The 22,287-nt window shown below is 48.0% G+C and overlaps 1 protein-coding gene across 1 annotated transcript in view; it reads left to right on the top strand.

Annotated features, from left to right (window-relative positions):
• Positions 1-22,287, top strand: part of Fbxw4 (F-box and WD repeat domain containing 4) — an 84,361-nt gene that overhangs the window by 50,371 nt on the left and 11,703 nt on the right. The window contains exon 6 of the mRNA XM_028774914.1: positions 21,329-21,394. Within this exon, the coding sequence (XP_028630747.1) occupies positions 21,329-21,394 (66 nt within the window). The remainder of the gene's footprint in view (positions 1-21,328; positions 21,395-22,287) is intronic.

Raw genomic sequence — 22,287 nt, 5'->3', positions numbered from 1 at the left:
AAGAAAGAAAGAAAGAAAGAAAGAAAGAAAGAAAGAAAGAAAGAAAGGGAGAAAGAAAGGGAGAAAGGGAGAAAGGGAGAAAGAGAGAGGGACGGAGGGAGGAAGGGAAGAAGGGAGGGAAGGAGGAAGGGAGGGAAGGAGGGAGGGAAGGGATCTCTGTGGTGGGATCTTCACATCTGGAACCAAAGCTAAATATTTTGGTACCAGAGGAACAATGATATCACAACAGTTGTCTTACTGGGAGACCTTATATTTGAATTTTAAGAGGAGGAGTGTTAGGATTGATCCATGGCTTTGCACATGCCTGGTGAACAGTCAGCTACTGAACTGTACTCATGCAGACACTGGACCTCAATGACTTCTATCCTGAGGACCAAATGCTATAAAGTGCTATAAAGATGGAGCATGGCCGCCTGACAAAGCTCTCCTTGCTCAGTGTGCACAGATCCTCTGCTTATGACTTAGAGAAGGGGTGGGCTGAGGGGATCCTGAATGAGTAACAGTAACCTTCATCCAGGCAGGAACAGCCTGAGCTGGCCACGGAAGATGATCTGACTCAGATCAACAGTAGCCGTCGTAGACTCCTGTCTGAAGTGCATTGAGTTTCCAGAAACCTGTTCTAGGTCAAAGGAGTGGCTAGTGAAATTCTGCAACTGATTGTGATTATCTGGTGTTCCGTGTGCTCAGGGGGCACGAGGGAAGGTGTTACGGGTGGAGAACTTGTGTTCATAAGTACTGGCACGCAGTCTCAAGCTTTTCTCTGGTGGCTGGTGACTTCCAAGGCCCAGAGACTCGTCCCTACCCAAATGGCCTTTGTTTTTATTACAGGTATACTTAATTTTCCTGGGCTATCAGCAGTTGGAATACATGAGAGTCCTTACTAGTGGGTGACAGGCCTCATCCCTGAGGGAGTTTCCCATTGATTTTGGTGTATGTGGGGTTTAAGAGCTCACTGAGGGGACTGGAGAGCTGGCTTAGTGTTTTAGAGCACTTGCTGCTTTTGTAGAGCACCTGGTTTCAGTTCCCAGTAACCACATGGCAGCTCACAGTTACCTGTAACTCCAGTTCCAGGGGAACCAATGTCCTCTTCTGAACTCAGGGCACAGATGGTGTACATGCATATGTACAGTCAAACACATAAACATTTTTCGAAAGCTCATTTCATCTTCCTCTTTCTTCATCCTCTTACGGTGAAGGAAAGATATGCTCTGTGTTGGTCCTGCATCCCTAGAGCTGTGGAGAAGGTGGTCAGAGGAAGCATGTGGCACCTCAGGGGACGAGCTGGGTGCTAGGAAGTCAGCACTGCCATTGTATTTGCAGACACAGCTCCACATCCTTCTCCCATCTCTGCCTGGTAGGTGACCTGTGGATTCCATGAAGAACCTAAACTCCTTAGGTTTTCTACACAGGACTCTCAGGATATTAGGTGGGTGATGAGAAGTTAGCTTTCCCTTGAAACTTTAGACTTGAGGTTACTCAAGCCGGCAGCCAGCAGTATTCTTGGGCTAGATTGAAATGGAAGCCTGAAATGAGGTGGGCCAACCAGCTAGTAAGTGAGGTGTCCATACCCACCGAACGGTTTGCTAGTTTGTGCCCTTTCATTTTTCTGTAAAGTTGTTACTCACCCCAAGTGGCTCAGTGGAGAAGAGAAAGCTTCTAATCAAATGAGCTTTTTGATGGCTTCCTTTTTTTTCCACAAAGAAACAAAACAAAATGAAACAAACAAAAAACCCATAGCTTTATAACTATTTCAGAAATGCATGAAAAGCACGTGCTGAGGGTAGAGCGATATCTTCTTAAGTTTAAGGGTTGGTGGGGTGAGCAGGTTGAGCCAAACTAGAACTGGATGGGATGGCACACAGCAGTGGGGTTCCCAAGCTCAGCTACCTCTAAAACTACGATTCAGAAACCTGTCTTCATTCAGACCCCCCTGAGGAAAGTCCATCCCTCATTCTGTCTAAGGAGGCTGTCGCTTAGGAAGGCATGGCCTCAATACCCTGGTCCATGCTGGAGAGGAGACAGCAAAGACAGAAATAATAGGGAAACAGTAAGTTAAGGTCTCCACTGGAATCTCTGTGTTGTAAGAGTCTTTGCCCAGGCTGGGGGGTGGGGCTCACAGGAGACAGGACTCTGAGCTCTGGCCAGTAGGAGTTAAGCATTCAGTGTAGAAAGCCATGCATAGCAATGTTGCATGAGTATGTGTAGACTTGAGCTCACCTCAGGATTTTGTGGTAAAGTCCTAGCACTTAGAAGCTAAAGTTGGCAGATCTCTGTGAGTTTGAAGCCAACCTGGTCTACATAGTGAGAGCCAGGGTTTTGTAGAGAGACCCTGTCTCCAAAAAAAAAAAAAAAAAAAAAGCTCAAAACAAAGCAAAAAGTAGGAAGTTGTTTCTGCACTCCAGTGAACTCCAAACCGAGGACTCCGATTCTAAATCACCAACAGTGATCCTTCAACCCCAGTTCCTTACGATTCCTATTATATCTCTTTGGAGATTTGTAGTCCCGGTGGATCCGGACTGAGTCCCAAGAAGCACTTTGCCCCTGCCAGAAGATAGAGAACTAACATCTAGGCTTCTTGGGACTCTGCTCTAGTTCCACTGCCTGCCTCTGCCCCTAGTTCTGGGAATAAAAGGATTATATTTGAGTGGATTATATACCACCCAAAATATAATCCTTTTTCTTTTATTATTTTTCAAACCAACAAAAATACTCCCAGACCAATTTTTTTGTTTTGTTTTGTTTTAGTTTTCTGAGACAGGGTTACTCTGTGTAGCTTTGGCTAACCTGGAACTTGCTCTGTAGACAGGACTGGCCTCAAATTTACAGAGATCCACCTGCTTCTGCTTCCTGAGAGCTGGGATTAAAGGGATATGCCTCCACTGCCTGGCCCCTAACCAAATCTTAAAACCCCAAAACCTTCCATTCCCCTCCCTTTCCCTTTAATGCTGGGTGACTTTAATGTGACTTTAATGCTGGGTGGTGAAGTGCTTTCCCCAGCCTCCTTGGGTTGTGTGCTGAACAAAGTGAGAAACCCAGGCGTGGAGGAGGCTGGTGCCAGATGGAGTGGGCCTGGCTCCTCCCAGGCCTGCTGCAGCCCCCACACGGTCTGGGCCACAGCCCAAGCAAGCAAAGGCAGGTTGAGCAGCAACAAGCCCCAGCTTTGTCCCATGTGTTCTGAGAGCCACCTGTGCCTCCTGCCCGCCTGGCACCTTCTGGCACCAGGGCCTGGTCTGTAGCCAGCAGGGTACTGGTCAGGCACGTCGGGTGGAAGACAGCTAAGAAGGCTGTGGTCAGCTTGAGGGGACTCAGATTTCAGTCTGTCCCTTAAGGCCCTGTGTAGCTCAGGATCTCCTAAGGCTTTGGCCAGGCTCAGTAGGTCCTATCTGTCACTGCAGTGACAGTGACTTTCTAAAGTGGCCTAGGAGAGGGACACGCTCTTACTTTTAGTTCCAGCTCTCGGTGCTTCAAGAGGTGAACAGATATAGGTTCTCATTACTAGGCCACTTCCTTGCTCAGGAATTCCAAGTGACACTCGTTGCCCAGTCAGTGCTGATGGAGAGTGAGGAGCACATCAGGGGCACCAGCTACATGCCAGGGACCACGCTGAACACAATCAGACTTAACCCTTCCAGAGACGCAGTGTCATCATTTTCAGTTACAGATAAGGAAACTGCCAGGCAGAGGTGATGCACACCTTTAATCCCAGCACTTGGGAAGCAGAGGCAGGTGAATCTCTGTGAGGTCGGGGCTGACAGCTAGAGCTGTATGGAGAAACTCTGTCTTGAAATAGTAAAACAAAACAACCCAAAAACCATAACACAAGGAAGCTTCGGCTTGAGAGCAGCTGATGTTCCAGCAATCATGTCCACAGATACACAAGTCTGAGCACTGGCTTTGTGTCCAGAGGCGATGCTGTCCACTGCAGTCCTGCACTGTCAATGGTCCTGTCTCACGATGAACACTTTCAATTAGAACTTTTTGACTGTCTTGAAATTATTTCCTATTTTAAACAATGAATCTTGGCTTGCTTCTTTAACTAGAGCAAGCCTATTTGCATTTTATTTTTCTCGGACCCTTTAGCACAGCTTGGCAAACTCAGACAGTACCTGCTTAAGAAGGAAGTGGAACCACCCCCACCCCCACCCCCAGTCTGCCAGTTTCCAGCTCAGAAACTCTTGGACAAGGGCTGTGGGAGACATGGGTTCCAGAGCAGAGTCTTCTGTTGTCCTGGGTAACTGAGGGGGTCCTTTACAGGTTGATCATAAGCAGTAGCAAGAAGAATGGAAGGTAGGCCCAGTGTCATGGATCTTCATGGACCTGCCAGGCTCTATGACTCCAGTGGGTTTAGACTGGGCTGTCCCAGGCTGTCCCAGGCTGTCCCAGGGATGGTGGCTATAGGGAGGCAAGACCTGCCTTCACTCTGTCTATTCTTCTTTGTGAAACTCACTCAGCAGGGCTTGAGGTAGCATGAGAACTGCAGGTCCTAGCAGCCAGGCTGGGTTGGGAACAGGGAAGGGTTAACACATGATAGAGCAGTCATTTTTTTTTCTGACAGGAATCAACAAAACAAACAAACCCCAAAAGCTCAGCATCCAACCTGACCCCCCTCAGTGAACTGTGTACCAAATTGAGGCAATGCCTGTGGCTCTAGTCCTGAGTAGTGCTCGCTTAGGCTCTCAGAAATCGAGATGCTGCCCAGAAAAGTGTTCTGTTAGCTTTTTAAAGTTGGAAAAAACCATTTCTAGTATAACTGGTTTCTAGTTTACAAAAAAGAAATCTGCCGGGCGGTGGTGGCGCATGCCTTTAATCCCAGCACCCGGGAGGCAGAGGCAGGCGGAGTTCTGAGGTACAGGGCGGGCTGGGCTAAAAACCCAAACCCCGTATCCCAAAAACAAAAAAAAAAAAAAGAAATCTGAGGCCCCAGAAGGTTACAGGCTAGCCTAGGGTTGGGCAATATAGGCCAACTGCTCAATAGGCCTGGAGCCGTACTGGTACTCTTCTGTGCTGCTTGCTTCGGGTTTCCCTGGTCAGTAGCTGAAGTCTGCATTCTGTCTCTCTTGCTCGTGCTTAGTTAATCTGTCGCCCAGCTCATCTGCTTGCATCTTTAAATTTTGCATTTTTACAAGGAGAACACCTAGGACCAGATGCTGGAGCCAGCAGCTTCCTGTCCTGAAGCCCGTCTGCCAGCCTTTGCATTCTCTGACTCTGAACCTGAGTGTAAATGTAACTTTTATTCTCCTGAAGCAGTTGTCTCCCCTCCATCTACTAATCCTGGAAGCTTCTAGCCTCTGCACAATCTAATCTGGGCCTAGAATGTTTTCAGGTTCTGAGACTTAACTGCTGAATAAGCTCACCCTTTCTAGTTCTTTCTGAGCTCTGACTAGCTGGTTCAACTCAGCTGTTCTGGCTCAAACTCCTCTCCAAGATGACTGATTCAATCTGGCTTCTATCCTCAAACTAATCTGTTCTAATCTGCTCCTTATTCTCTGGCTTGTTCTATCTTCTCCTGTGTCTAACTTGTTCCTGTCTCCTTCTCCCCCAACCCCTCTCTCTTAAGTAGCTTCCCTTTCTTCTCTGGACAGATCCTATTCTGTCAGATCTTTCTCTGACTCGTCACTTTGTCTGCCCATCAATTAGACATCACTTTGAAACACGGGTGCTGCCTTCTACAAACTAACTTTACCATCATTGTTTTGGATTGAAGGTGTGTACTAAGAATGTGTCTGTTTTCCAGCCAGAGGGATAAAAGGTGTGTGCTAAAGGTTGAGTCATACCAAACTAGAAATAGCTTCTTTCAGTAAATAACGCAACATTGGGGTTTACAGTGGGATCAAATATCTTTCAATACTCAAACAAGCTGCATTCTGCTCCACCTTGTGTCCGAAGCCTTGAGACTTTTGTCCAATAGAGAGCTGTTTCCCTGTCCAGTAGTGGATTGAAGCAACTGTGGCAGCAGAAGTTTGGAGTCACAGAGGTCCCCTGAGTCTCCCTGGTTTTCAGCTCTTAGGAGAGTTCCGTTGCACAGCTCCCTGGCTCTGTGGTGCTTCTGAAAGCCCCAGCATGATGTGAGCTCCAGCCCTGAGTCGGCTGGGAGAGCTAAGCAGATAAGCTCTGACCATGCTGCTGCCTCCAACTACCTCCTTCTCAGCCTCCGCTGCCCCAGCCGGGGCTGTTTACTTCCTGGTGCTGATGTGGTGCTAAATACAAGAAAACTACTCGGAGCTCTGAGCCTGGCAGACTGCGTGGGTACCCAGGGAAGCCGTGGATGAGCCTGCCTGAAGTAGACTGCGTGGGTACCCAGGGAAGCCGTGGATGGTGGCACCTTTCCTCCCTTGCCCAGGCCCCAGGCCCAGCTGGCCCCACCAGAGTCCTGCTCACCACGGGGCTCAATAGAGAGACCTCTTTTGTTTGGCTTGCACGGAGCAGCTCGGCTCGCTGTTCTCACATGCCACAGTCTCTGCCATTCACTGGCGAGGCTGAAAGCCCTCAGCTAATTGCGTTGGGCTGAAAATTACCACTTGCCTGCGTCCCCTGCTGCTGAGGACATTTGTGTCACTGCTGTATTTAGGGGGACAAAGGCCTCCTGTGGGGAAAGCCCAGGTACGAATGTGGACCGTGGGGAGTAATTGTGATCTCTCCAGGTGAAAGCCCCTGTTAAACTTCAGTAAGTCAATTAGGCTGGGGGGAGGGGAGGGCAGAGACCCCACAATAAACTGTCCCCACCACCAATTAAAGAAAATCATTTTAGCTTTGAGGACAGAAACTGCTTATTAGAAATTTTGTGTCTCCCCCCCCCCACACCCTACCACCACTCTAGTCCCCTTTAGGGATGAAACAACAAACCGCCTTCCTCAATAGAAGTGTCTCTCCTCCCTCTGCTCATTGTGTGGCCTGAAAGCACTCTACCCTGGGAGGGCAAAGGCAGGGACAGAGGCAGACCAAAGGGGAGGAGGAGCAGGCTTAACACCTGGGCTGGTGCAAAATCACAACTGCCTGATGACTTTGCCACAGAGACTCCTGTGGGCACAGTGTGTCTACAGGGTGTGGGTGGAGTTTGCTCGTATTGGAGACTGTGCATACGTCCACAGACAGCAGTGAACACCAAGTACTGCATGTGTGTGTGTGCAACAGCCAGGGCACCTCCTTACCAAGGGGAATAAACAAGGCATGTGTGTGTGTGTGTGTGCATGTGCGTGAGCGCGCGTGTCCTCTCAGTGAAGGTTGGTAAGGCTAGGACAACTCAGCTAGCTGTGCAGCTCTTTCCAAGGCTGTGACCAAGCCCATGTTTGCTCTCCTTCCAGGAGCCAAATAGCAGCACCTGGGAATTGAGCCACAGCATAGCTGCCCACCTCAGACAGTTGGCAAAGGAGGCTGAGAGCCAGCAACCACCTAGTGGCTTTGGGCTGGAACAGTTCAGTGGGATTCAAGGGTAGACATGCTACTCTGTAGCACTGTTCCTGTGTTACTTGGGTAGAAATGAGGAGAGAGGAGACTGAGCAGGTAAGAAACTAGAGGTTTGGGCATGTTCTCTTTGTACCTGGCTTGGCTGATACAATGTATATACAGGAAACTCTGGTTTGCAGAGTCTGGCCCTCCCCAGTTACTGAGAAGCACAAGTTGGAGAAGCTTGCAGGAAGGGAGGTTGACGTGTGAGTTGGGAGACTGATTTCCCAGTGCCTATGTATGTCTGTGTCTCAGATGACAGGCAATGAAGGCCTCACACTCTAGCTGGCCCTGTATCTTACTACTTTCCCCTGGGGTTGATGGCACTGATGGTGGCCATGGCATTGAGTCAGTCCCTGCTCTTGTTGCTGGTGATTCCCTGTGGCTCGTGATGTATTTGTCCTTCATTCCAGTGTTCCAAAGAAGTCAAATGAAATGTTAGTGGGTAGGCTCTTCCAAGAAATCAAATATTCCAAGTTATTTGCTTACCAAGGGGGCCATAGGTGGTAGACATTCCTTCCTACAGGCTGGATGTGTGAGAAAAAAGGCTCTAGAGAAAGCACTGAGCAGGAATATAGAAGGAATATATTTGAGAGTACAGCTTTATCTAGGTTTGTGTAGGTATGCATTTATGTGTGTGTTAGTAAAAATACTTAGTGTCTTTAATTATGTGTATGTGTATATGTATGCACATGCATGTGGCTACCTACAGAGGCCACAGGTACTTCATCCTCTTAGAGTAATAGGTAGTTGTAAGCCACCTGACATGGATGCTGGTAACTGAACTCTTAACCACTGAGCCATCTCTTCTACCTCACACCTATGGCGATCCTCCTGCCTCGGCCTCTCAAATACTGGAATTATAGGTATGAGTTGCAATGTGTGTGTACACGTGTGTGTGTGTGTGTGTGTGTGTGAGAGAGAGAGAGAGAGAGAGAGAGACAGAGAGAGACAGAGAGAGACAGAGAGAGACAGAGAGAGACAGAGAGAGACGACAGAGAGAGAGCAAGAGAGATAGAATGTGAATGAGGGTGTCTGAGTTTGTTCACATCTGTGTATTTTTCCCCATGGTTTTGTATCTAAGTCAAGGAGAAGAGGAAAAAATAAGTTGGAGCAGGAAATCAATGGCTAGGGGAAGTGTCACAAAAAAAAGATTTCAGTCATTTGGTTTCAGATATGTAAATGTGCTTTTAAACTTTTAAAATATTTATTTTTATTTAAAGTACGTTGGTGCTTTGCCTGCATGTATATCTGTGTGAGGGCACTGTATCCCCTGGAAATGGAGTTACAGACAGCTGTGAGCCACCATGTGGGTGCTGGGAATTGAACCCAGGTCCTCTGGAAGAGCAGTTAGTGCTCCAAACCACTGAGCCATCTCTTCAGCCTGTGTGTTTTTAAACTTTAAATTAAAAAAAAAAAATTGAAACACTCAGAAATGAATAAAACTGTTTTTCCTTCAAGTCAGTAGACTGTCTGGGAATGGCCTGGTTCTGTGGTGAGGACCCCAGGGAGAACAGACTCCAGAAGCATTCAGTCCTAGTGCATGGAAAGGGGCCGGAGGAAGGGTGGACTCTGCCCAGGGCTTTGATCTTTGGAAACTGCACTTCCATTCCTGAGCAACGTCCTTGATGGCTGCTGGGGTGCAGACTTAGGAGTGGGACGGTAGGTCTGCTTCTGCACACTCTCCCTGGGTCTGGGTGGGAGAGAACCTCTTGTCTTCTTCCTGAAGTTAGAGGCCACCCTGTGTTGATGGTTGTGTCTGCTCCTAGAGCAGACTGCTAAGTACTGATTTCGTAGCCAGGTGTCTGTTCTCCGGCGCTTGTGCTGTGCTCAGTAGATACCTGAATTCATTGCTCATCTCTAGCTGGGACATTCAGTCTGTGGAACATCCAGCAGCCACTGAGCGGAGGCTCCATGTTAGTTAGGACAAACTGGTTGTAAATGGTGAATTCAAAGCAAACCCAAATTAATGTGAGTTTTATTGAAGAGGTACTCCAAGGCAGCAGACTTCAGAAGTGACTGGACCCAGAGGCCACAATGCTGTCTGCCACTTGGTTCTTCTGGGTGCCTTTCTTTACATCTTCTTGGATCTTAATTCCTTCCCTTTTCCAACATGACCAGCTTATTCCATGAGGCTGCCAAGAACTCTTCAGTCTAGTAACTCATTGCTTATGTCACAGAGAGTGACAGAGAATCTGGCCCAGCTCACTACCCCTTGATGGAGGCAGGAGGAAGCGTCACATCAAATCATGGCAGGTCACTCAGGACTCACACTTTTGGAGAGAGAACTCAAGATGGCAGAACAATAGCTGTGTGCTACATTGTTTGTGTAAGGATCAAATTAGCCTGTGACATCTTGTCACAGTGTGTCTGTGGGAAGACTACCTGAGTTCAGACTTTGGCTCCCAGCTCTCAAACCAAGTCTGGAAGGAACATTCACATTCCTTAACCCTCCATTCTCTCTTCATTACTAGTTTAGTAGTGAATAGAGATTTTTTTTTCCCCCTGAATGGCATTGATGGGGACCTCAGAAAAACCTGTCATCTTCTTAATGTGAAATACACAGGGAATTTGGCTGTAGAGACATGATTATTGAATGAATGAATGAATGAATGAATGAATGAATGAATGAATGAATGAATAGTGGTTTAGGGTTAGGGGAAGAGACTAGAATCAAGTCCTGGCATGGCTGAGGCCTAGTCTGGCTAGGCCTCCTCCGTAGGGGCCAAAAGAAGGTAACTAGAAGGTGCAGGGTCTGGAACTAGATGCCAAGGAGAACACTTTATCTTCCAGAACAGGCAGAGGACATGGCCTCCTGCTTCTCTCAGTGCTGTTCAAGAGGGAGGGGAATCCTGGGGAGGAACATAGTTCCAGATCAAGATATGTGGTCTGGAAACAAGGAAGCTCCTTGGAATTGTACTTTCCTGAACAGTCATGTAATAGAGTCTGACCTAGGGAGCTCTTCTCCTATCCCCAGCCTCATGATTTTCTCCTCGTTTCTGGAGCAGATGTCCCAGTTGATTAGGACAATGGAAGGACTCGGCACAGAGGAGTTGACATGTACATGTTGGTTGGATTTGCACACCAAGATTTGCGTTTGACAAACATATGCTTTTCTACAAATGGAGCACACTCTAGCAAGAGAACAGTTCCCCACAATAAGCACTCTTTCTTCTACAAATGAGCAGTCCTAAAAGTGAACACCCCAGCAAACACGCTCTTGTCTACCATGGACATTATTGTCTACCGATGAACATGTCTCTATAAATGGAGCATTCCTTTACAAGGAGAGCTCTCTTTTTTTTTAAGGAATAGGCTTTACTTATATATATATGACATATATATGTGACAGAGAGAGAGACAGAGACAGAGAGACAGAGACAGAGAGAGAGAGAATAGGGTTTCACTTCCCCTTCTACCTTTTAAAAAGTTCAGACTCATTATTTTACAACGTCATACACATATACCCTATACCTTGGTCACATACGTACATAACCCCCTGTCTTACTTCTGTCCAGAGCCCCCATGTGCCCCTCCCACCTCATACTCTCCTCTTTTTTCTTTCTAGAGACATGTTTTTCACCTTGTAGCCCTGGCTGGCCTAGAAACTACTCTGTAGACCAAGCTGGCCTTGAGCTCACAGAGACTCACATGCCTCTGCTTCCAGAATGCTGACGTTAAAGGCATGCATCTCCTTACTGGCTCTTTTTATCACCTAAGTCTAGATGTGCATGGGCAATCTACCTGTGGTCACACTTTTCAAAAACAGATGAGTCCCCTTCCCCGAAGCTGTCAATTGCCAGTAGTTCTCATCTAAGAGTGACACCTCAGGGCCTCTCTCATGCCCATGCTAGGATTGCTAACTGGTTTGTGTAGGTAACTGCAGGTGCTTAGTTCATGAGTGCAATTGCTGTGTCATGTCAAAGGACAGCACTTGACAGTCTCTCTCTTAATCTCCTGGCTCTTAGATTTGTTTGTCCCTCTTCTTTAGTGTTCATTATGTCTTATGGGGGGTGGGTCTCACTCAGGGCTGAGCACTCAACCTCACTTATTCTCGGCTCTTAACCACTGCAAAAAGGAGCTTCTCTGACCACGGCCGAGAGCAGCCCTAATCTATGAGTATAAACATAAACATTTGGAAAGCAGTTTGACAAGACGTCTAGTTAGCCAAACAATAATGGGTCCCCTTCTCAGGTCCATGACCTCCCCAGCCAAGGGCTTTTTCCAGGGCTTACAGTGCTGGGGATGAGTTCCCACTTGGGAAGCAGACCTTAGATCTGATCAGAGGGTAGCTGGTTACTCCACAACAGCCATGCCACTACCGTACCTGTGGTACGTCTTGCCCAGTAGTCAGCATCGACATGCAGCGTCTGTTACTGAGTCCATTGATGGCTTTTTCCTCAGTGACTGTTCAGCACTATGACAGCTAGCCAGCAGGAAGTTTTGGTCAGCTCAGCTACACTCAGTGGTGATGGAAAGGCAATGGTCAAGGGTGCAGGTCGTGGTTAGGAACCCATAGGTCAACCCCTGCTGCCCTTCTCAGTTTGCTCAGTGTACTGTGGGACTCTTACTGCTTGTCCTTAGGGCCTCTCTTACTGAAGCCCTGCAATTGCTTTTTTGTTTCTTTGAAAAGCCACAGGTAAGGAAGGCATATGGCCATACAGCGGAGAGTGGACATGGACTCTACTCTTTGTCCCTGCCAAGAAACTTTCTGTTACTCTTCGATGTGTGCATGTAAAAACAACAATGGCCTGGGGTTGATACTTAATGAAATAAGAATGCAAACCAAAGCCTGCCGATCTCCTGGGACTCCATAGGCTCTGAGCCTGGTAGCCAGGGTATAGGGCCTTGGGCTTGGCTCTGATGTGACCCATTTTTCTTCACTATTGGCCTTCTAGCCACTTAGTGCTACTACCAAATCTAAACTAAGCTGCGGGTCGGAGCCCTCGCCAGCTTGTTAGATGTGTGTTTAGAAGGAATCGAATTCTCAGGTAAGCGCTGTGAGTGGATCTGCCGTATCTCTGCAACTCCATTTAGCTGTGCTTTCCTTCTGCTTGTCTGTGGGGCCCCTGTTGACCCAGGTGGCTCTAGTTGCCCTCCCATCCCATGCCCCACTTAAATGACAGCCGCATACATTTATCTACAAGCCCGAGAGAACACCAGAGCCTGTCTGTGCTCAGTTCTCAAAATGTCAGCAGACGGTGGGCCACCAGTGCCAGATGTTAGCAGCCCCATACTCAGGCTTGACGATGGTACCATGATGCTAATCGGACCTGTCTGAAAGGGAAAATGTCTCATGCTGGAAATGAAATCCTTTTTGTGCTCCAGTCTTAGCTAGTCAGCACACTGACCATTTGAGCAGTAGTGCCATGCAGGGCGTTAGTGTGAGGGGCTTTGGAATTACCCTTCAACAGGCACACTGAAGAGTCAGGTCACTGGCTTGAAGAACTTTCCTTTTGTAATTTTTATTCTATTTTTATTTTATCGATTTATTAGTTTTTGAGATAGGATCCCACTATGTACTTCTAGATGGCCTGGAACTTGCTATGTAGACCAGGTTAGTCTCAAACTCACAGAGATCTGCCTGTCTCTGCCTTCTGAGTATTAGGATTAAAGACATTAAAGCCACTATAGCTGGTCTTTTTAAACATTTTAATTTTTACATTTTTTAATTATGTATGTGAGGTATATGTGCACACGTATGTATGTACACAGCAGAAGCTAGCGGAGGGTTTTGGGTGCCTCCTCTACCACTTCCGGTGTTGTTCCTTTAAGGCAGCATCTCCTGCTGAACCAGAAGCTAAGGGTTTCAGGTGCAGTGAGCTCATTAAACTGCAATCTAAACTCTAGTCTCAGCTGGGTGGCGAGTGCTCATACCACTGAACAGACTTTCTCTTCGCTCACTCTCCGCCTCCTATTCTCCAGTGTGTGATGTGTGTATGTGGGGAGATCAGAGTCTGTGTTGTCACCCTCAGGAAGGCCATCACCTTCTTTGAATCAGAGTCTGATTGGCCTGGACTTCACTGATTAGGCTAGTCTGGCCGGCCTGGGAGGCCCAGGGTTCTCCTGCCTCTGCCTCTCAACTGCTGGGATCACAAGTGCACATCACCGCACCCAGCTTTTTATAAGGTGCTGGGGATCAAAGTCAGATCCTTATGCTTATAATGAAAAGGAAAGTGCTTTACTGACTGAGCTACCCCTCCATTCCCTGAAGACACTTCTTGCTGACTTCTTTCTGGAGGGAGTGTATGGTTATGATAAGCAGGCAGGGGAGAACAATGTCAGAACAGCATGGGGAACCTGCAGGGCTTTGTTCCGCAGTCCTGACTAGGATGTCAGTCAGGGAATGGAGAAAACATAGGCACACTACAGGAAAGCACAGGCACACTACAGGAAAGCACAGGCACACTACAGGAAAGCACAGGCACACCACAGGAAAGCACAGGCACACCACCGGAAAGCACAGGCACGCCACCGGAAAGCTGGAATCAGCAGGCTGTGCTCACTGTGCTGGAGTAGCATCGACCAAGCAGCTGCATAGAACCCCATACACTGTGTACAGTAAGGAGGCCTCTGCTGGAAATTCAGGCTTCAGTTATCTAAGAGGAGGAGGAGGCTGTGCTCGGTGCCTTCTGTACACTGGCAGCTCTCACACGGAACAGAGAAAAGCTTCCTAGTTCCTGTGGGCATCGTTAACTATACCCGTTCACTCGGGACTTTGCCCTCTCCTGACACATCCACTTGGGGCTTCCTGCACTTCCCACATGCACAAGCATCTCTTCTCAAGCCTCCACCACTCCCAAAGCCAGCCACAGAAAGAGTCTCTGTCCAGCCCAGCACTGAACTGTGGCCATGCGGTTCATGGGATATTCAGAACCACATTTAGTGTAATGCCTTACCAATAAGCAAACCATCTTTCAGGCAATTTGAAGTGAATGTTTTTCTTATCATTTTTCTCATATGTCTCAGGTTTGTTTTTTTTTTTGTAGAATTTTTTTAACTTTAAAATTGTGTGTGTGTGTCTATCTGTACATATGAGTACAGATGCCCTTGGAAGCCAACAGAGAACATTGGATTATCTCTCTTTCTCTCGTTTGCTTTGTATATGTAGTCTTATCTGTCCTAGAACAAGCTCTGTAGAATAGGCTGGCTTCAAACTCACAGAGATTTCTACTCGCTTAATACCTCACAGTGGAATGTCAATTTCAACACACGCTCCCTCTGTGAGATAGTCAGACCATGCCTAAAATTGGTTTTCAAGAAGTTAAATACATCCAAGATCATCCAGAAATGAGGCGGCTACTTTATCTACCGCTGACCGTCTACACACCATTCTACCCTGATTCGTGTGGCTAGAGAGGACTGAGTCAGTGTGAGCGTCACTGGGACGGTTGCTCCAGACCTCCGTAGCAGTGGGCAGCAGGAGTCAGTCTTGCCTCCTGCTAGCCAGGGCCAGGTTGGGAGAAGAGGCAGATGGAGCGTTTTGTTTTTGAGGCTGTATATCCCTGTCTGATCTGGGATTTGCTATGTAGACCAGGATGGCCTCAAACTCAGAGAGCTATCTGCCTCTCCCTACCAAGTGCTGGGATTAAAGGTGTGTACTGCCACGCCCATTTCTCTAGGGCTTTCTGTCTGCCTTTGGTATTGGTCAGTCCTGATGCTCCAGCTAAGGTGCATGGAGGCTGCTGCTGGCAGATACTGTCCACTTGATCTTGGCCATGAAGCTTGGGCAGGAGCATCTAGGTGTTGTCTCTTCTTACAAAAGCTAATGTGTTTTCCCTTTTAAATTTGTTTGTTCCTGAGGTAGGGCCTCACCACATAGCTCTGGCTGTCCTGGAACTCACTACTTAGACCAGGCTGGTCTTGAACTCAGATATCAGCTTGCCTCTGCTTCCCGAGTGCTAGGATTAAAGGTGTGAGCCACCACTGCCAGCTGTGTTTGTCTCTTTTAAAAGCTACACTTGTTAAAGAATCCCTGAAATAACAGAGAAAACTTGGAGGAATTGCGTATCACTGCATTGCCCAAGCAGTCTCCTTAGCATTGTGTTCTCTCTGCCTTTTAAATCTGGGAGCAGTGCCATTTGTACCCTGTTTTCTCTCACAAGCATCTACCTGTACTCTGAGGGATATTGTGTTTAACTCACGATTTTGGTCTTGATCCCTTGAAGGCAAAGCATGTCCTTTTCTAATTAACCAACATCCATGGAGTTGGCTAAACCTCTTCTTTAAAAAATTATTCTTGTTGTTGTTGTTGTTGTTGTTATTGTGTGTGTCTGTGTGTAAGTGTGCAAATGTCATTTATGTGTGTCTGTGTGTAGAGGTCAGAAGACAACCTTCAGGAGTCGGCCCTCCCCCTACTGCGCTCAGCAGGATCTCTGTTATTTCTTCTGTTCTGTGGACTTCACAGTGGCCGGCCGTGAGCATCTCTGTGATTCTCCTGTCTCCGTCTCACCATAGGAATGCTGGGATTAGGGATGTGGGCCACTGCATCCAGATTTTCAGTTGGTTCCAGGGATGGAACTCGGGTTGTCAGGCGTGCCCAGCCATCTTGCTAGCCCAATTTGGCTGAACTTGTGAGTTTTTCTGTCTTCATTCCTTTTTTGAAGTAGTTATTCCAGTTTCTGTGTGAAACAGAACTTATGTTTATTGCCTTAAATTTTACTCAAATGCCAGACTGTCCTTTTCGTTCTATTTCGTCTAGTTTGATGAACAAAGTTGTGTTCTCTTCTTTGGACACTGTCCTCCTCCTCCCTCATAGACATGCTGCTCTGGACAGGAGGCTTGTGAATGTGCTCCCAGAGTGTGCTCCCAGAGTGTGCTCCCAGAGTGTGCTCCCAGCCTCCACCACAGGCGTGATGTGCATCCAGCAGTGGGTGCCCCCTTAGCTGCAGGTGGGCATGTGTGCTGAAAAGACCCTCACCGACCTCTCCCAAACAATCTGTCTCTCTCTCTCTTAGCTGGCCAGGCTTCTCTGTTGGTTACAGCTCAGGTACCTCACTTCCACCTGTTGCCTGCCCCCATCTTTCCCCTTCTTGACTTGTGTTGACCTCCAGTGAGCACCTCCCTGGTCCCACCTCACTGGTCCTGTCTGTGCAATGCTGTCACCATCCTTCCCGCTTTCCCACCTGCGTGAGTTTGTGTGCCCTCCGCACCGTGTTTGTGCTTGGGGATTTACGCTGTAATGATGTCATGGTGGAGGTTAGCAGATGGCAGCAAAGCAATGAGACCTGACATGTTCTAATAACTCCCTCCTTCCCACCCTTACTGGCCGAGCCAGCAGAGGCCCAGGGCTTTCCTTGAAGTATTCAGGGAGGGGGCTGGGGGAAATCAGGGGTGGGGCCCAGGTGCCTATGAGGCCTGTGACCTTTGCTGCTATAATATCAGTGTTGCACAAGCAAGGCAGTTCGGGAGCCCACTTGCAGCCCATCAAAAATTGATTTAATTGCAATTTTTCCTCCAATTAGGAGCACTGGAGCCTGACTAATTGGAGTAATAGAGAGTAATAAGGCTCAGATAAAAGCCTTCCTCGGCTCCCTTTGTATCTTGTGTCAGTGTCTGTCAGAGGTCAGAGAGCTTGCGTATTCTATTAGGCAGCCCGGCCTTCATTTGTACAAATTAGTTTACCCAACAGTAATTAAAATGCCAGTGCGGGCTGAAGAGAGCTGAATACACTTGATGGGCATGCTGGTGAATGATGTGACAGCTCTGGTGGCCTCCCTTGCCAAGTGTGTCAGCCTGGGCTCAGGCTGCTGGGGCCTAGTCCAGCTGGGCGGCTCCGGCCAGCCTCGAGCACAGCTGCTGGGCACAGCCACTTCTGCTGCCCATCTGGGCCAGGCTTTCCTCTCCTCCTCCAGGTACAGTTGTTTGTTCAACTTGTTGATTCATCCACACCATCTTTCAAGAAGTTTTTGGGATGTCTCTAGACGTTGTACTACATGCTGTGAGCCAAACAAAATCAACTTGAAACCTATGTCCCATGGACATCTGTGGGGTGATATAATGGATTCTAGAATTAACAGGGCCAGCTCCAACACTGCTCAACTGAGTAAGAGGCACACTTTATTACCTCCCCGAGCTTCCTGATCTGTGGGAAGATGCTACTAACGTACTTACTCATCACCTGGCACACAGTAGGTCTTCAGTAAATCACAGCTGTTGGATGTGCTGATACATGCTTGTAATCAATAAATCAATAAATTACAGTTGCTTGGTGTGCTGATACATGCTTGTAATCACTTGGGAGCTGAGTGAGGAGGATTTAGAGTTCAAGGCTGATCTGGGCCACATTCAAAGACCCTGTCTGTAAACAAATAGTAAATGACAACCATTTCCTTGTGTCTGTGAGGGATTAGGTCCAGTACCCATCCCCCACTCAATACCAAAATCTTCACAAGTTCAGATAAATGCACAGAAGCCAGCAGGTGGTATATACCTGTAATCCCAGCACGGAGGGGTCAGGAGCAGGACACCACAAATTTAATGCCACCCTGAGCTCCACAGTGAGTTCCTAGTCAGCTCTCAGAAACCAAACCAAAATAAAGGGGCTGAAAGATGACTCCGTGATTAAGAAGCACTTGCTGCTTTTGCAGGGGACCGGGGCTTGGTTCTCAGCCCCAGCATAGGACAGTTTATAACAGCCTGTAACTCTAATTCCAGAGCTGTCTTAGGGTTTTTATTGCCAGGAAGGGACACCATGACCATGGCAACTCTTATAAAGGACAGCATTTTATTGGGGGTGGCCTACAGTTCAGAGGCTTGTCATAGTGGGAAACAAGGTGGCAAACAGCTTAACGTACAGGCAGACGTGGTGCTGGAGAGGTAGGAGAGTTCTGCGTCTGGATCCACAAACAGCGGGAAGAGAATGAGACACACTAGGCTTAAACTTCTGAGATTCGAAGCCTGCTCCCCAGTGACACACTTCCTCTAAGAAGGCTGCCTCTACTCCAACATGGCCACACCTTCCAATAGTGTCAGCATCCCTATGAGCCTGGAGAGCCATTTTCATTCAGACCTACAAGGGTTAACAACCCTTCTCATTCTCCATTTTTCTGAATTTTCTTTCTATTCTTTATCTTGCATACAGGATCTCTAACTTCCTAATGTCTTTCTTGATCGGATGCCTGTGTGTCCAGTTTGCATCTTATGGCTTCTGTGATGTCAGGCTTGCTTAAGGTACATAGTCAGTGGCAAGTTAAGGGTCTTGGACAAGGACTGAGAAAGGACAAGAAATTTTAGGCTAATTTCTGGCCAGGGCTTTGTGGTTAAAAAGTATAGCTTATGGGGTCTGAGGGACTTGTTACTCCCCACCCACAGATCCCTAGTCCTCTGGGCTGGGCACTGAGTACATGTGGGGAATCTCTTAAGAGGAACCACGGAAGGAATGCATGTGTTTCACTTCATCGATGAGAACTTGAACAGGCTGAGCGTAGAAACTAGAATAGTGAAAACCTATGGATCAAATCAAGCACAGATGTTAGGCTGACCCTAAGCTGGCAAGAGATCAGGACAGACTTGACCTTTGGGAACAAGGGCTGCAGAGCTTAGAGAACTGGGGTGAAACTGCCAGTAGGCAGAACCCCACCCATCGCTCTTTCAAACCTTGTATCTGGACAGTGCTGGCGAGGTGCTGAGTACTGGTGGCCCTTGGCTGGGTTGACCAGGCTCACTGGCTTTTAGCGTCTGCCTTCAAATGTGGGTAGTCGATGGCTTTTGCCACGTTCTTCATAATGACCATAGGCACTGGGCAGAAGGCAGGCACAAAGCATGACCCACAGCAGTGGGGCGGTGTTCAAGAGGCATGGGGCTGCATCCGTAGCTAGCTTGACTCCTTGATGCCCAGGCAGTCCCATGGGTTGGGCTTGTTACCGAACCGACCAGTCTGTCCGCAGTCACATGACTTTATATTATTAAACTCTCAAGTCCTCCTAAGTGCCGGACGTTCTAGCTTCATAGAACCAGGCAAGGGGGAAAGGATAGCATTGGGAAAGCTTTTATAGGTGTTCTGTCCAGGTAATTGAGGAGAGGGGCCCTCTACTTGGTGGCAGATGGTCAGGGCAAGGGGTGGGTGGGTGGGCCAAGCAAAGGCCTAGAGTCCCTGGGAAGGGTTTGCATCCTCCTTTGCCCCTACCCCACCTGCTGGGAGGTCAGGGCTGCAGGAGTGGCAGGGATTAACTTCCAGGCTCCGCCCCCATCTTTCTCTATTGATTTACCTTGAGGCTCATTTAGGCCTGTGGCCAAGAGGCCTTGAGAGACTTCTTTTAGAGATGCCTGTGTCTGCGCTGGCGCCCTTTACCTGGCCTCAAGTCCTCAAAAGTCTGGAGAGGCCAATTGCCTGCTCCAGTGATTTCCAAGTAGCTATTATGTTTCCAACCCAAGGTAATTGGCTTTACCAGTTATTAATGGATTACACTAAAGAGAAAAGCATAGGTGAAGGGAGGCGAGGGTAACACCTCCTGGCTCCGTAGTTTGGTTCCTTGGTGTCCACTGGCTGCCTGGCACTGCCACTTTACGGTAGAATGGCTGCTGGCAGTCGATGAAGAGGAAGCTGGGCTGCTGTCATATTCCTGGAGGAAGCTTTGGCATGAGGCATGAGAACCCCGGATGTCTTGTCTGGCTTTGCTTGTTTGGAGATGACAGGTGGGCAGTAGTCTACAGTTTTGGTACTTAAACCAGCCAGTGCCTGCCCAGCAGACATTTCCCTCATCAGCAACCTGTAGCTAGCTCCTCACCAGCTGCACTGTCCAGAGCACTGCCTCCTCAGAACCTTCTCTGTAGAGCTCTACCTCCCACTGACAAGCAGGGTACAGATGCTGGGCAGTGCAGGCCAATGGGCTGCTTGCCTATGTGGTTGAGGTATCATTAATGTATCCAGTCTTCTTTCCCCAGTGCAGGACATGTGGGGCCTGGCCCACCCCCGTCCTAAGCCTTTAACCTTACTGACTGACATTAGGTTTCTTAAGGCTTCCCCTCCCATGCCTCCCAAATGATGTGACGAGGGTCTGCTCTAGCTCGGGTGTTCCCGCTCTCACCCTAGCATTGTGGCTCATCAGGCTGATCTTCCCACCGTGCTTGAGCCTCCGTAGCATGAAACCACGCAGACTGCCTAGGCTGACCGTTCTGAGAGGCTCTGGAAATCGTGTGTTCTTTCTCACCTGCCTGTTGGCAGTGTCCACAGTACCCTTAGAGACTCTTCCCAACTCATACCTCATTCCTCAGCAGGCCTGGCTACTTGGCCCAGCTCCCTGAAAACTACAATATACTCTTGGAGATGTACTATTTGCCCTGTATTTATACAACTTTGTCAGTGCCTTCCAATTATTTGGGGTGGAGGGTTGAGACAGGCTTTCTCCTTTATAGACTAGTCTGAGTTCTGTCCTCAAACTGCCTCTGCTTCTTTAGTGCTGGGATTAAAGGTATGCCCCACCAAGCCTGGTTTCTCAACTCTTAAACCCTTTTGGAAAGTCTCCAGCTGATTGGGGTATCACTGGTCAGTCCCAGAAGGATGCTCCTAGGAGATCTTAGAGCACTGAGCCCTCAAGTCTCATGCAGGTACATTCTCATAAGCTCACACTGCCTTGGGCACAGGGCTGCCCATGAGAGGTCTGCTGTTTCTGTGGTCAGAGGTGACATGTCCCAGTCCAAAGAGCAAGCTTCTCATGGTTGAGCTCCACAGCCTCTAGTCAGACAGCCTTGGGAGGTCGCACCCCTCTTCACACCAAGTTGTCTTAGAGACTCCTGTGATACTTCCTCCTTCTCTCTTAATGTTTCTTTTTCTGGCTTAACCCGGTGATCCCTGGGCAAAGAGCCCAGCATTTCTAATGTGTAGCCATTTCCGCCACAAGTTCTGACAAGCCAGCTCTAACTTTGCTCTCCTTTTGTTTGGCAGCTCTTTTGTGACTGGAACAGCTTGCTGTGGGCACTTCTCACCTCTGAGAATCTGGGACCTCAACAGGTAAGAGATTCCTAAGCTCACAGTGGCATTCAGTGGGGGCAGGGCTGGGGCAGCGGGGAGACAAAAGAAGAGCTAGCTAACCAGCCCCTGCCTCAGTTAGCCTGGTGGTACCAGAGGAGGCAGGAAAAATCCCACCTGCCACCCACCAACAGCTGCAGTTCGTTTTGGGGGAGTTATTTGAGGTTAGCTTGAGGAGCCCCCAAAATCATCTGAGTGATTGGACAACTCGGTGTTGCCAAGTAAGCAATAGGTGAGCCTGCTCATGTACAACTGATAGGAACTACTTGGGTTTAATATAGCTCTCCTGACCAGTTCCTGACTGTGTAATCTATCCTCGGACGAGAGCTTCTATAACATAAATTTCAATGGTGGCCTTCCAAACCCATAAAATAATTGTGTAGGACGATTAAAACACAACCGGGTTTTCTTCACAGTTCTTCAGTCAGCAAGCTTCGTACACTCTGATTATCTGCTAGTCTGTTTTAGTTTTGTTATCTTTTTTCAACCAAAAACTTTTATTTTGAAATAATTTTATATTCATAGGATGTTACAGAGAGATCAGAGGGGTGCTTGTAAAACATTTGTATAACACTGTCAGAAGTAGCTCTGGCAGTGGAATCCCACAGGCCTTTTTCTGTACCCACTACCACAGTCAAGATAGAGATTCCTCAGATACCCTTCCCAGTCGGACCTGCATTGTCTCTAACACCCACAACCACTTAGATGCTCTCTGCCTCTGATTTTGTTGTTTTGAAGATATGATATAAAAGGAATCATATAGTTTGTTACCTTTTAAGAGTAGCTTTGTAATGTTAGGCATGGTGGCACAGATCTTTGATCCCAGCACAAGATAGGCAGATATTTATGAGTTTAAGACCAGCCTGGTCTACAGA

The sequence above is a fragment of the Grammomys surdaster genome, unplaced genomic scaffold, assembly GCF_004785775.1.
Source record: "Grammomys surdaster isolate TR1022 unplaced genomic scaffold, NIH_TR_1.0 66, whole genome shotgun sequence".
NCBI classification, from domain to species: domain Eukaryota; kingdom Metazoa; phylum Chordata; class Mammalia; order Rodentia; family Muridae; genus Grammomys; species Grammomys surdaster.
This window is presented reverse-complemented; position numbering and strand designations above follow the sequence as displayed.